Source organism: Dama dama, chromosome 12 (assembly GCF_033118175.1).
Source record: "Dama dama isolate Ldn47 chromosome 12, ASM3311817v1, whole genome shotgun sequence".
In the NCBI taxonomy this organism is placed as follows: Eukaryota; Metazoa; Chordata; class Mammalia; order Artiodactyla; family Cervidae; genus Dama; species Dama dama.
In genome coordinates, this window is record NC_083692.1 from 96,822,558 (window position 1) to 96,835,874 (window position 13,317).

A 13,317-nucleotide genomic window follows, 5' to 3' on the forward strand; every position below is an offset into this window, starting at 1 on the left:
TTTCATCAAAGATTATTCATTTCGAGGAAATGGGAGTTAAAGTGCATTTGCATTTTTAGTGTTCCTTATTCCCCCTTTTTTCCCAAGGGGTCACATTATTTATAAACAAATTTGAATAATGATAGATTTATTCTAACATCGTTAAAAATTGAGCACCAGGTATAAGCATAACTGCAGGTGGTGACTGCAGCCGTGAAATTAAAAGATGTTTGCTCCTTGGAAGAAAAGCTATGACCAACCTAGACAGCATATTAAAAAGCAGAGACATTACTTTGCCAGCAAAGGTCTGTCTAGTCAAAGCTATGGTTTTTCCAGTAGTCATGTATGGATGTGAGAGTTGGACTATAAAGAAAGCTGAGCACCGAAGAATTGATGCTTTTGAACTGTGGTGTTGGAGAAGACTCTTTTGAGAGTCCCTTGGACTTCAAGGAGATCAGACCAGTCAATCCTAAAGGAAATCAGTCCTGAATATTCATTGGAAGGACTGATGCTGAAGCTGAAAGAAACTCCAATACTTTGGCCACCTGATGTGAAGAACTGACTCCTTGGCAAAGACCCTGATACTGGGAGAGATTGAAGGCAGGAGAAGGGGATGACAGAGGATGAGATGGTTGGATGGTATCACCAACGTGATGGACATGAGTTTGAGTAAGCTCCGGGAGCGATGGGCAGGGAAGCCTGGCGTGCTGCTTTCCATGGGGTGGCAAAGAGTCAGACATGACTGAGCTACTGAACTGATAAATTGCTCTTGGTGAATCAGTGAAAATTGAGATTTGTATATATTTTCCATCCTTTTGGCCTTATGTATACTGATTAGGTGCATGGAATTCTTTCTCAATTCTACTTTTAGCCTTTAGGTTGCTCATAACCTGGCTTCAGTGAATTCATGTGTACTTCAGATGAGTAGGATTGAGTTCTTAAGCCTTAAATGTCCCTATATTAGAAATTAAAACAAAGGTTTGATTGATATTATTAAATTATAAGAATAAATTGGGTTTTTTTGTTTTACAAGTTGGGGCTATTGTTTAAGTTATTGTAAGGTTAGAATGAGTTTATTATTTTTCTGAAACAAATAATTCATTGGTTTGATAAGATGGAATTTTGTGTTTTTTTCTTTTTAGGTTGACTATTGCATTTTTCGCACTCTCTGGGCTGGATATGTTGGACTCCTTAGATGTGGTGAACAAGGATGATATAATAGAGTGGATTTACTCCCTGCAGGTCCTTCCCACAGAAGACAGTGAGTGAGTTTTTAGCATTTTATTTTTAGTGTGACTGTTTGTACCTAGCGTAACACATATGTTGGACTCGGAAATCTTCGTGTATTCACAAACCATTAGCATATTGGGTTGGCTGAAAAGTTCGTTCGGGTTTTTCGTAACATCTTACAGAAAAACACGAACAAACTTTTCGGCCAACCCAGTATTTTATTCATCTGCGTTTTCCTGGTAATGCGACACTCCCTTTCTGTTTGAGCGAGGAGCTGACCAGAGGTAGGCACCGTTCCTGGAGAAGATGGCTCTGAGGTTCACGGGGACTCACAGTTGTGCACCGTGCCGGTGTGCACGTCCCTGACAGCTGCCGCTCGACGACTTGTAGTCCACGTTTGTGTCTGATTAGTTTTGGAGCATTCGCTGTTTTCCATTCTCAGCCATTCTTTTTATCTCTTCACTGAAAAACTCCTCGCCATCAAAAAGTTTCATTCCAGTCTCTCACCACTTTCCCCGCTGATGTTCCATTAGTGTTTCTTTAATGGTTTCTTAGAGCTCTTGGTTATACTTCAGCCATTTTTATGGTTCTTAAAACTTTATATATTTTGATCAATTAAATAAATTCTCAGAATTCATAAATTACTGATCAGCTAAATACACACGTTTTATAAACTCTGTTGTTGACTCCATTAAGTTTAAAATATCGAATATTGATTTAACTTATAAATGTTAGAAATTCTAACATTGAGTTGAATTAGATCAAGCCCAAATAAACTCCCAGAAAGTCATGTATTTCTTATGTGTGATCACTGCTTACCGTTCTTTTATGAGTCAGCATTTATAATTGAATAATGTGGTTCATTCGTTGGAGTAATCTCACCCAGGTACGCTTTGGGGAAATAATAAACCAAAGCTTTATTTAGAAAGAAAGAGCTTTGATCTATTAGCAGATGCCATTGGACATAAGTTTGAGCTTTCTACTTTATTATACTTGAAGTTTGTAGTATTTGTTTATAATTTTAAAAAGTCTTTGCCTCTTAATGAATTCTTGTTAGAAAGTGATTAGGCAGTTTTAGATCTTTCAGAATTCAAATATAAATATCTAATCATTTTTCACCAATGACATGAAGCAGCATATGTGATATACTGATGAGTAGTTATATATTCTAACATGTTGGTAAGTAGTATTTATTGAATGTTCTGCTAAGAATACTCTGCTAAACTTGTACAGAGGGACTGTTGTAAATTATGAGATATGGTTCTCATTCTCTAGGAGCTTGTGGCTGAGGTGAGGTCAAGTTCTAGTCACCTGCAAAATGGAAGTAATTTGTATTTTCCTTTTTAATCAGAACTTTTTTTTTCACTAGTCTGAGTGAAAGTCTATTAATATTAAACAGATATAAGGTAATTTTGTTACAGATTATGTGTAGTTTTTGTTTGTTTACTAACAGTACATGTCCTAAATAAAATTGTTGTTTCCTAAATGTATTTCACGTAGTACAGATAGGAAATTATACACTATGGTATATAGCAAAGCTATTCTATAAGAAGTTCCTGCTAAAATGTATTACTTTCAGACATTACTTATGATACTCATTTCCTTGGAATAAAATAGCTATGGTCTCTCTAGAAATGTAGGAAACCCATGCTATAGGTTACAATTATCAGAACACTAGTCATTTTTTTCATTTGTGCTTCCTACTTTCTTTTTTATTTTTATCTGCCTTTAAGGACTGTTTGCTGGCTTCATAATTGAGCTAATTAATACCATATTCTTTTTGAAGGCTTCTTACTTTTCTCATTATTTGATCTTTTGTTGCAAGAGCCTTGCGAACTGTCATCTGAAACTGTCGTATTATCCCTAATAATTGTGTTAGCTGTGCACTCACCTGAATGACCAAAATGAGAGAGGTAGAAAGTAACAAATGTTGATGAGAATGTTGCACAACTGTAACTACTGTTTTATAGCTACTGTTTGGCAGTATTTCCTAAAACCGAACAAATATACATTCTGTGACAGCAATTCTACTTCCTAGTATGTATCCAACCAGAAATGAAAAAATGTATTCTCCAAAAGATACGTACTAGAATGGTCATTCATAGCAGTATTTTTCACAGGAGCCCAGAGTAGGAATATGCAGACTACCCATCATTGGTGTTGTAGATGAGTGCTGTATTGGAATTCACACACTGGGACACCGTACAGTGATGGGAAAGGACAATTTAGACCTGCATACAAAAATTTGGATGAATGTCACAAACATATTTTGTGATAAAGAAATACATAGTATATTGTTCTATTAATACAAAGTAAAAATGTCAGTAAAGCCAGTCTGAGCTTTGGGGAGTGCCAAGAAGGAAGCAGGACGTGCTTCTTAGGTGCTGGTCGTGTACTTTTTCCTGAGCAGAGAGCTGCTTATACAGGTAAGTTTACTTTGAAGAAGTTCGTTAAGCTGTTTATTATACTTTGATGAGAGTTAAAAATTTTTTTGAATTTGAGTGTATTTACCATCCCTTTTGAGATCCATCAGAGTTGTCTTTCCCATTGTACTTTCAAATCCATGTACTTCATAGATGGAAGCCCATTGCTAATTTTTTTACTTTTTCAGTCATTGCTGCTTAATTGTTGCTTAAAATGTTTCTGCTTGTGTCTGAATTGTAGACTTCTGGAGGGCAATGAATGAACCTGTCTTGGATTTCTTTTTTCTCTTTTCATGTGTAGTGCATCATTGCGTATCAGCAGTTGTTGGACTGTAAATGATTTACACCTTTTCCTATTGTTTTTCTTTTCTGTATTTTCACATTTAGCCTACACCATCCTCTGGCTCCTCAAATATTTTCACATTTATAGGGCATTTGCAAGCTGAATAGAATGCTTTCTATAACTCATAACTCTCTATTTGTCCTACTTTGTGATATCACATAAAATCCTAGGGGACGTAAAAATCTTAAAAGTGTTAAACAGAACCCAGAGACCATAAAGGAAAAATTTGGCAGATTTGATTAAATAAATATTTTTAAATGTGACATAGGGAAAGATAAAGTTGGATAAATAACAGATTTGGAGGAAATTGTGCCATTGTATATACTAGACAAAATATTAATATCCAAACTGTAAGAAGTTGTTAAAAGGTTGAGGAAAAGATGACACATTGCCATTTAGAAAATGACAAAATTAGTGAATAGATACTTCACAAAAGAAGTACATATAGTCATTAAATACATGAAGAGAGGATCAACTGATACTAGAAATTAGGAGAGATGCAGTAGAAACAAGAATGTTAACACTATTTTTCCCTACACATCAATTTACCAAAAAGTTGTTAAAAGTTGGTAAGAGTAAGCCAGAAAGATAAAGAACATTACAGCATGCTAACACATATATATGGAATTTAGAAAGATGGTAACGATAACCCTATATGCAAAACAGAAAAAGAGACACAGAAGTACAGAACAGACTTTTGAACTCTGTGGGAGAAGGTGAGGGTGGGATGTTTCGAAAGAACAGCATGTTTATTATCTATGGTGAAACAGATCACCAGCCCAGGTGGGATGCATGAGACAAGTGCTCGGGCCTGGTGCACTGGGAAGACCCAGAGGAATCGGGTGGAGAGGGAGGTGGGAGGGGGGATCGGGATGGGGAATACGTGTAACTCTATGGCTGATTCATATCAATGTATGACAAAACCCACTGCAATGTTGTGAAGTAATTAGCCTCCAACTAATTAAAAAAAAAAAAAAAGTTGGTAAGAATGTGGGGAAAAGAGCACTTTAATACTCTTTTGGTGGAAGTAAAAATTGTTGTTACCTTTGGAAGGGCGATTTAGAAGTGTAACTTTTTGCCCTCACCTATCCTTGTGTGTTGTAGCTAGTGAAATAATGGTCCCCCAAAGGCATATGCTCCCAGAACTTCAGAAGGTGACTACATTGGGAAGGAGGGTCTTGGCAAGCATAATTAGGGTAAGGATCTCAAGAAGAGTTACTGGTGTCCTTCAGAGAGAAAGGACAGGCCAGGTAAAGATAGACGCAGAACTCAGGGGTGGGTCCACGTGGTAAAGAGCATCAGGAGTGCCGAGTGCCCGCCAGAAGCCAAGAGGGGGTACAAACTGGGTTTTCCCTCAGAGCCTTCGGAAGAACCAGCCTGCTGACAACCTGATTCTGACCTCCTGGGCTCTCCAGCTATGAGACAATACATTTCTGTTGTTAATACATTTCCGTTGTTTAAAGCTGCCAGGTTAATGGTAACCAATACATGTGCACAGAAGTCTGTGTAGAAGGATGTGTTGGCATTGTTTGTGACAGTAATACGTCAGAAACAGTAAGTATCCACCAAAAGTGAAGCAGTTAAATAAGCTGTAGGCCGGTAAAGACTACTACCCAGTAATAAGGTGATTGAGGTAGATCTGTACATGTTCTTACATGATAACTGTTCATCAAATGTAGTTAAATGATAAATACCAACATGTACAGGGGTGTTTTGTTTTAGTAGTCTGTTAACACCAGTGTGTAGGAAAAGCTCCAAAAGCATCACAGAGTGCCTCGGTGGAGGGGAGGTAGATGAGAACAGAGGAAGGCGGCGGCCGGGTAAGGTACCTTAGTTTTATCTATATTTCTGCATTGTTTGAGTGCTGACAATAAATGTTCTGTATTTTTAAAATTTAAGTTAAAAAATCTTTATCTCAGCGTCTCTTCAAAACACAACACAAATAAACAAAACCTAAGCTCACACGCTAGTAAAGTAATGCTGAAAGTTCTCCAAGCCAGGCTTCAGCAATACGTGAACCGTGAACTTCCAGATGTTCAAGCTGGTTTTAGATAAGGCAGAGGAACCAGAGATCAAATTGCCAACATCCGCTGGATCATCAAAAAAGCAAGAGAGTTCCAGAAAAACGTATATTTCTGCTGTATTGATTATGCCAAAGCCTTCGACTGTGTGGATCACAATAAACTGTGGAAATTGTGAAGGAAATGGGAATACCAGACCATCTGACCTGCCTCTTGAGAAACCTGTATGCAGGTCAGGAAGCAACAGTTAGAACTGGACATGGAACAACAGACTGGTTCCAAATAGGAAAAGAAGTATGTCAAGGCTGTATATTGTCACCCTGCTTATGTAACTTATATGCAAAGTACATCATGAGAAATGCTGGGCTGGAGGAAGCACAAGCTGGAATCAAGATTGCCGGGAGAAATATCAATAACCTCAGATATGCAGATGACACCACCCTTATGGCAGAAAGTGAAGAAGAACTAAAGAGCCTCTTGATGAAAGTGAAAGAGGAGAGTGAAAAAGTTGGCTTAAAGCTCAACATTCAGAAAATGAAGATCATGGCATCTGGTCCTTCATGGCAAATAGATGGGGAAACAGTGTCAGACTTTATTTTTTTGGGCTCCAAAATCACTGCAGATGGTGACTGCAGCCATGAAATTAAAAGACGCTTACTCCTTGGAAGGAAAGTTATGAGCAACCTAGATAGCATATTAAAAAGCAGAGACATTACTTTGCCAACAAAGGTCCGTCTGCTCGAGGCTATGGTTTTTCCAGTGGTCATGTATGGATGTGAGAGCTGGACTGTGAAGAAAGCTGAGTGCCAAAAAATTGATGCTTTTGAACTGTGGTGTTGGAGAAGACTCTTGAGAGTCTCTTGGACTGCAAGGAGATCGAACCAGTCCATCCTAAAGGAAATCAGTCCTTGGTGTTCATTGGAAGGACTGATGCTGAAGCTGAAACTCCAATACTTTGGCCACCTCATGCGAAGAGTTGACTCATTGGAAAAGACCCTGATGCTGGGAGGGATTGGGGGCAGGAGGAGAAGGGGATGACAGAGGATGAGATGGCTGGATGGTATCACCAACTCGATGGGCATGAGTTTGAGTAAACTCTGGGAGTTGGTGATGGACAGGGAGGCCTGGCGTGCTGCGATTCATGGGGTCGCAAAGAGTCGGACACGACTGAGCGACTGAACTGAACAGAACTGAAGCCAATTTATATGATTACACACAAATATTGACATTTTGCCAATGGCAGGAACAATTGAGTGCATTATTTAATAGTAGTTTTCAAATACATCCCATTTGTTCTTCCCTCAGTCTGCCTTTCCCAGAAGTGGGGCAGACATTGCGAGGAAGAGTGAGTGAGCGGCCTGCCTGAGGTCACACACAGATGTCAGTGACAGAGCCGACTGGAATCCCCGGCTTCTGACTCCAGGTCCCATGATGCTTTACTGGGAATGTATATAGTCCCTTGTGGAAACTGTCCTGTGTGGCAGTTAAATACGTTGTAAATATTTAATCACAATTATCCCTGGCCTTCCATTTAATCCTAGGGTTGTAAAGACCCCAGTGGTATCCTAGTAATCAGTGTGCGGTCAGACCATTGGAGGGTTGGGGCCCTTCTCATCAATATCAGGAAGCATTTAGGAAACACCAGGGATCAACCTGGGGGCTTTGTTCTCCTCTCTGACCAGGAGCACAACCAGACAATTGTGGAGCTAGAACAAAACAAGGAATATTATAGTCCCCTAGTTTACAAGTTGATGTTAAGATCCAGAGAGAGCAATTATTTGTGCACAGTAACATAACTAGTTAATGTTAGAGCAAAGTGAGAACACAGCTTTCTGTTCCTCACTTTCAGTTTCCCAACACTGATCCCATGCATCGAGTGCTCTTCTTATGTATGTTTTTCTGTGACATGCGGATTTTTTTCATGAAAACTCTGAGGCTGTCTTATGTGTCTAAAGGAAAATTAATCTGGTATCTCTTCCTTAATAGAGCTCATAAAAATTAGAATTAAGTGTTTGGAAATGTAGATAAAGTGGTTTAATATTAAAAGGTAAAATGTTCAATGATTTCAATTTTTTAGTAGACTTTCAATGAGTTTGCTTCCTTTTTTAATTTTAAACAACATGCTGGAAATGTAAGTATAGTTTCATGTGGCTAAACTGACCGTTAAAAATTTTGGAAATTATAGGACACTTGTTTGGGAGGCATGTAGATCAAGAATTTTATGTAAAGATAGTGTCCCAGTCATGGGTTGCTTTATGTCCCCAGCGGCCCTTAGCCACATATCGGGTATGCTATGCCACAGTCTTTTCACAGCCCACCTGCAGGTCCAAATTCTCAACTTACTGTTTTGTTGGATGAAATGCTATTAAATTTCAAATCTCTATGAAAGAAAATCCCCCACCTGCCTTCTGTTTAACTGGTCTAGGTCCTATTCTAAAACTAATCTGTGGAATTTAGGAAATAGATACAAAAAACATTTTTTAAGCTATGTAGTATTGTATTTACCGTGTGTGGATCTTTCTTGACATCCTGAGACAGGAGTCATATAAGATATGTTCTCTTACTAGGAAACCTTGTGTTTCTTGAGACCTGTGAGAAATTATTTCTATAGCCATAAAATGTAAATGTCTACTTTTACTTAAAAAAAATCAATCACCACGTTCACTTGAATTCTTTTTGCATAGTGCAATAACATAACTTTGAAAATGAAAATGAGAAAGTTAAGAACATAACTAAAACAAGTTTTGGATTATATTGAAGCAGCACAACCACCACTAGTAATGTGGTGATATTTTAGCTCAAGTTATCTTTTATTGGAAGCATTTAAATATTATATTTTATGTATTTTTATTTTGTCTCCAAAAAATTTTCTCTTTAAAGAGGGCAAATGCATTGTCTTATGAAAAGCAAAGTAACTCTGCTGACTAAAATAAATCTTTTTAAACTCTCATTAAAGTTTTACATTCTGTGAGTTTCTTTGCTTTTTAGAGAATATCTAAATACATTGTCTTTATGATGCTTGGCATATGGCTGGTGTTTGTATGAGTTTAGTAGTCAGATCCTAAGTCAGATATGACCCAGTCATCAAGCAGAAGTCCGCTTTGTAACTTAATACTTAACCTTTCATGTGCAAGCATGCAGATAAAGGGATTGTTTTTCTTCATGGTTAATAGCGAAACATGTTTTATTCTTTACTACATCTCTCTACATACTTGGCCTTCCTTGGTGACTGAGTGGTAAAGAACCTATCTGCCAATGCGGGAGACATGGGTTCGATCCCTGGCTCAGGAAGATTCCCTGAAGGAAGAAATGGCAACCCACTCCAGAATTTTCACCTGGAGAATCCCACGGACAGAGGAGCCTGTGTGGGCTACAGTCCATGGTGTTGCAAAAGAGTTGGACATGACTTAGTGACTAGACAACAACTATATCAGTTCAGTTCAGTTCAGTCGCTCAGTCGTGTCCGACTCTGCGACCCCATGAATCACAGCACACCAGGCCTCCCTGTCCATCACCAGCTCCCGGAGTTTACTCAAACTCATGCCCATCGAGTCAGTGATGCCATCCAGCCATCTCATCCTCTGTCATCCCCTTCTCCTCCTGCCCCCAATCCCTCCCAGCATCAGGGTCTTTTCCAATGAGTCAACTCTTCACATGAGGTGGCCAAAGTACTGGAGTTTCAGCTTCAACATCAGTCCCTCCAATGAGCACCTAGGACTGATTTCCTTTAGGAAGGACTGGTTCAATCTCCTTGCAGTCCAAGGAACTCTCAAGAGTCTTCTCCAACACCACAGTTCAAAAGCATCAATTCTTCGGCACTCAACTTTCTTCACAGTCCAACATCCATACATGACCACTGGAAAAACCATAGCCTCGAGCAGACGGACCTTTGTTGGCAAAGTAATGTCTCTGCTTTTTAATATGCTATCTAGGTTGCTCATAACTTTCCTTCCAAGGAGTAAGCGTCTTTTAATTTCATGGCTGCAGTCACCATCTGCAGTGATTTTGGAGCCCAAAAAAATAAAGTCTGACACTGTTTCCACTGTCTCCCCATCTATTTCCCATGAGGTGATGGGACCAGATGCCATGATCTTCATTTTCTGAATGCTGAGCTTTAAGCCAACTTTTTCACTCTCCTCTTTCACTTTCATCAAGAAGCTTTTTAGTTCCTCTTCAATTTCTGCCAGAAGGGTGGTGTCATCTGCATATCTGAGGTTATTGATATTTCTTCCGGCAGTCTTGATTCCAGCTTGTGCTTCATCTAGCCCAGGGTTTCTCATGATCTACTCTGCATATAAGTTAAATAAGCAGGGTGACAATATACAGCCTTGATGTACTCCTTTCCCTATTTGGAGCCAGTCTGTTGTTCCATGTCCAGTTCTAACTGTTGCTTCCTGACCTGCATACAGGTTTCTCAAGAGGCAGGTCAGATGGTCTGGTATTCCCATCCGTTTCAGAATTTTCCACAGTATATTGTGATCCACACAGTCGAAGGCTTTGGCGTAGTCAATACAGCAGAAATATACGTTTTTCTGGAACTCTCTTGCTTTTTCGATGATCCAGCAGACATTGGCAATTTGATCTCTGGTTCCTCTGCCTTTTCTAACTACACACTCACACATAAATACCCATATGTATGTTATACCCATTCATATGTCCATTTTTGCTGCTGTTCCTTTTTCTTTCCATTGACCCAGGTTCATTTTTTAAGTAATCTGGGTTTTTATGATACATAGCTGTCTAAGCTACTTCCATATAACAAGTTAAACTAGTTTGACTTTATGGATGGATTCACCAAGTCAGTGGTTCTCAATTCTTACTGTGTTATCAGGCAGGGATTATTTTTCTTTCTTATATGTGTTAGTTCAGGCCCTACTCTGAGGTTTTTGATGTGGGCTGAGGTTAGGACCCAAAAGCGTCTACATTTTTCCTAACTATACTTGATAATGTTCATCAGCCAGACCACATTTTCTTTGCTAGTACTGAATAGAAACACTGGAGGGTGCTATCTAAAATCCTCCAAGGAAGTTAAAACTTTATCCTGAATATGTATTCAGTTGTAAATTTGGAATAAATTTCATGTTTATTCTTGAATAGTTATCATAAATAGGTAAGCTTACTAGCACTGTAAAAGAATTCACAATAGCAGACAGATCTTGACGGAAACCAGGAAGAATGGCCTGATGAATTTTTTAAGATGATGATGTGTACTCCCTTTTGAAAATGGAAGAAAAGGTATTTTTATTTTAAAGAAACTTTCCTTTCTCAAGCCCCTACTATATGTCAGCCTCGATATGAAACTTAGTGGGGGCTCCAGAAGGTTTCTTAAGGGAAGTTTAAACTCAGACCTGAAACGGAATCAGAGCTTTCTTTCATCAAAAGTAGGAATAGGATTTGATTTTCTTAGAGAACTGTCAGCGGATCAGTAGCTTGAAAGGATAACTTTTAAAAAGGCAATCCAAAGGCTGATTGCAAAAATTTAAGTAATAATAGTAAAACATTTTAGGGTTCAGATAAAATATAGGACCTAGGAAAATATATTGTTTAACATCACCCCTCACCCAATTCAAGATGGATTAAAACAAGTGACACTAAAAGGATAAAGGCACTCGTGTCTTGGTAAGGAAGGGATAATTTATTTTTAATTAAAAAAATACAATGTTACATCCAGTTTGGAGTATGGAAAGAGTATTAGGCAGAATTCTGAAGATGTCACCTCCTCTCCCCCCATAATTCCTGTTCCCTGGTTTTTCAATCGAGCACTAATCTGGGTACTACAGATGCTGCAGATGAAGTTAAGGGTACTAAATAGCTGATCTTAAAATATGGAGATTGTCCTATGGTTGTTATACATACAGTCACAGTATAATCACATAAGCCCTTATTACAGAAGACAAACGAGAAAGAGAAAAGTGCAGGGAAGGAGGACGAGAGAGAGATGCTGCGGAAGGGGGAAACTAGGGCGAGTCTACGCGTAAAGGATCTGGGCCCCGTTGCTGTATTCTGAGACACGGGCCCAGCCGCAGGGAGTGGCAAGAGCGCCCTCTGGGCGGTGAGGGCGTGCCCTGGCTGACATATGGCGAGCGAGTAGAGACCTTAGTCTTCCAACTGCAAGGAACTTACTTCTGCCAGATTTGTTCCCCAGCACCTCCAATAAGGAATGTAGCCCTACCAACACGTAGATATTTTAGCCTAGGGAGACCTACCTTGGACTTCTGACCCACAGAACTGTGGGACAATAAATGAGTGTTGTTTTAAGTTGCTAAGTTTGTGGTAATTTGTGATGACAACAGTGACAAAGACAACATTCAGCTTTATTCATATCCCACAAATTACTGTGTTTATTCCCTTTGAAGCTTTGATGATAAGTACACTTCACCTAACTATAAACATAGTGCCCATATATTTTTGTATCCTGCTTTTCTCTTAATCATATTTATTTCTGTGTTACTATGTAGTTTTCCCAAATCATTGCTTTTAATTGAGTAGATACATTGCTTTTCTTTGAGTAGATACAATATGTTATATATTTAACCCATTGGACTTTTGTGTTGCTTCAAAATTTTTACCATCAAAATACTATCCTGAGTGTTTCTGTGCATATGATCGTCTCATATTTGAAGTTACTGGAGTGGATATTCATGTGCATCGTTACCAAGTCAAAGGGTACGAGCCTTTTTATGATTCACGATGTATTATCAAGTCTTAAATGGCTTACCAATTTAAAAGTCTTTAGCAAAAGTAAGAGAACCATGTTCATCAAAATCATCACCATTAGATAGTATTCATTTTTAAGTTAATTTTTTTTGTTGTTGTTAATGAGGGAAGATTCTTGGTGCAGAGTTTTAAATTTAGGGAAGAAGTTTCCTAAATTACCTAGGATTAATGTATAAGCTGCTATTCTAAGTATTTCAGGAGATATAAAACTGAATAGTGTGAAAGGGAGAGTCGCCAGTCGTGTTTGACTCTTGGCGACCCCATGGACTGTATAGTCCATGGAATTCTCCAGGCCAGAATACTGGAGTGGGTAGCCTTTCCCTTCTCTGGGGGATTGAACCCAGGTCTCCTGCATTACAAGTGTATTCTTTACCCTCTGAGCCATAAGGGAAGCCTAAGAATACTGAGGTGGGTAGCCTGTCCCTTCTCCAGCAGATCTTCCCCACCCAGGAATCAAACCAGGGTCTCCTGCATTGCAGGCAGATTTTTTACCAACAGATATATCAGGGAAGCCCTGTTATAGTGTCTGGTACCTGAAAACCAATTATGATTAGTCATGTACCAGTCATAGGGATGTGAAGCTAGTTCCTCACCTCAGAACCAG

At 38.9% G+C, this 13,317-nt stretch overlaps 1 protein-coding gene across 1 annotated transcript in view; it reads left to right on the plus strand.

Moving 5' to 3' along the window:
* The window catches only part of PGGT1B (protein geranylgeranyltransferase type I subunit beta), a 56,754-nt gene that overhangs the window by 9,260 nt on the left and 34,177 nt on the right, over nt 1-13,317 (plus strand). Inside the window, exon 2 of the mRNA XM_061158188.1 lies at nt 1,122-1,240. Within this exon, the coding sequence (XP_061014171.1) occupies nt 1,122-1,240 (119 nt within the window). The remainder of the gene's footprint in view (nt 1-1,121; nt 1,241-13,317) is intronic.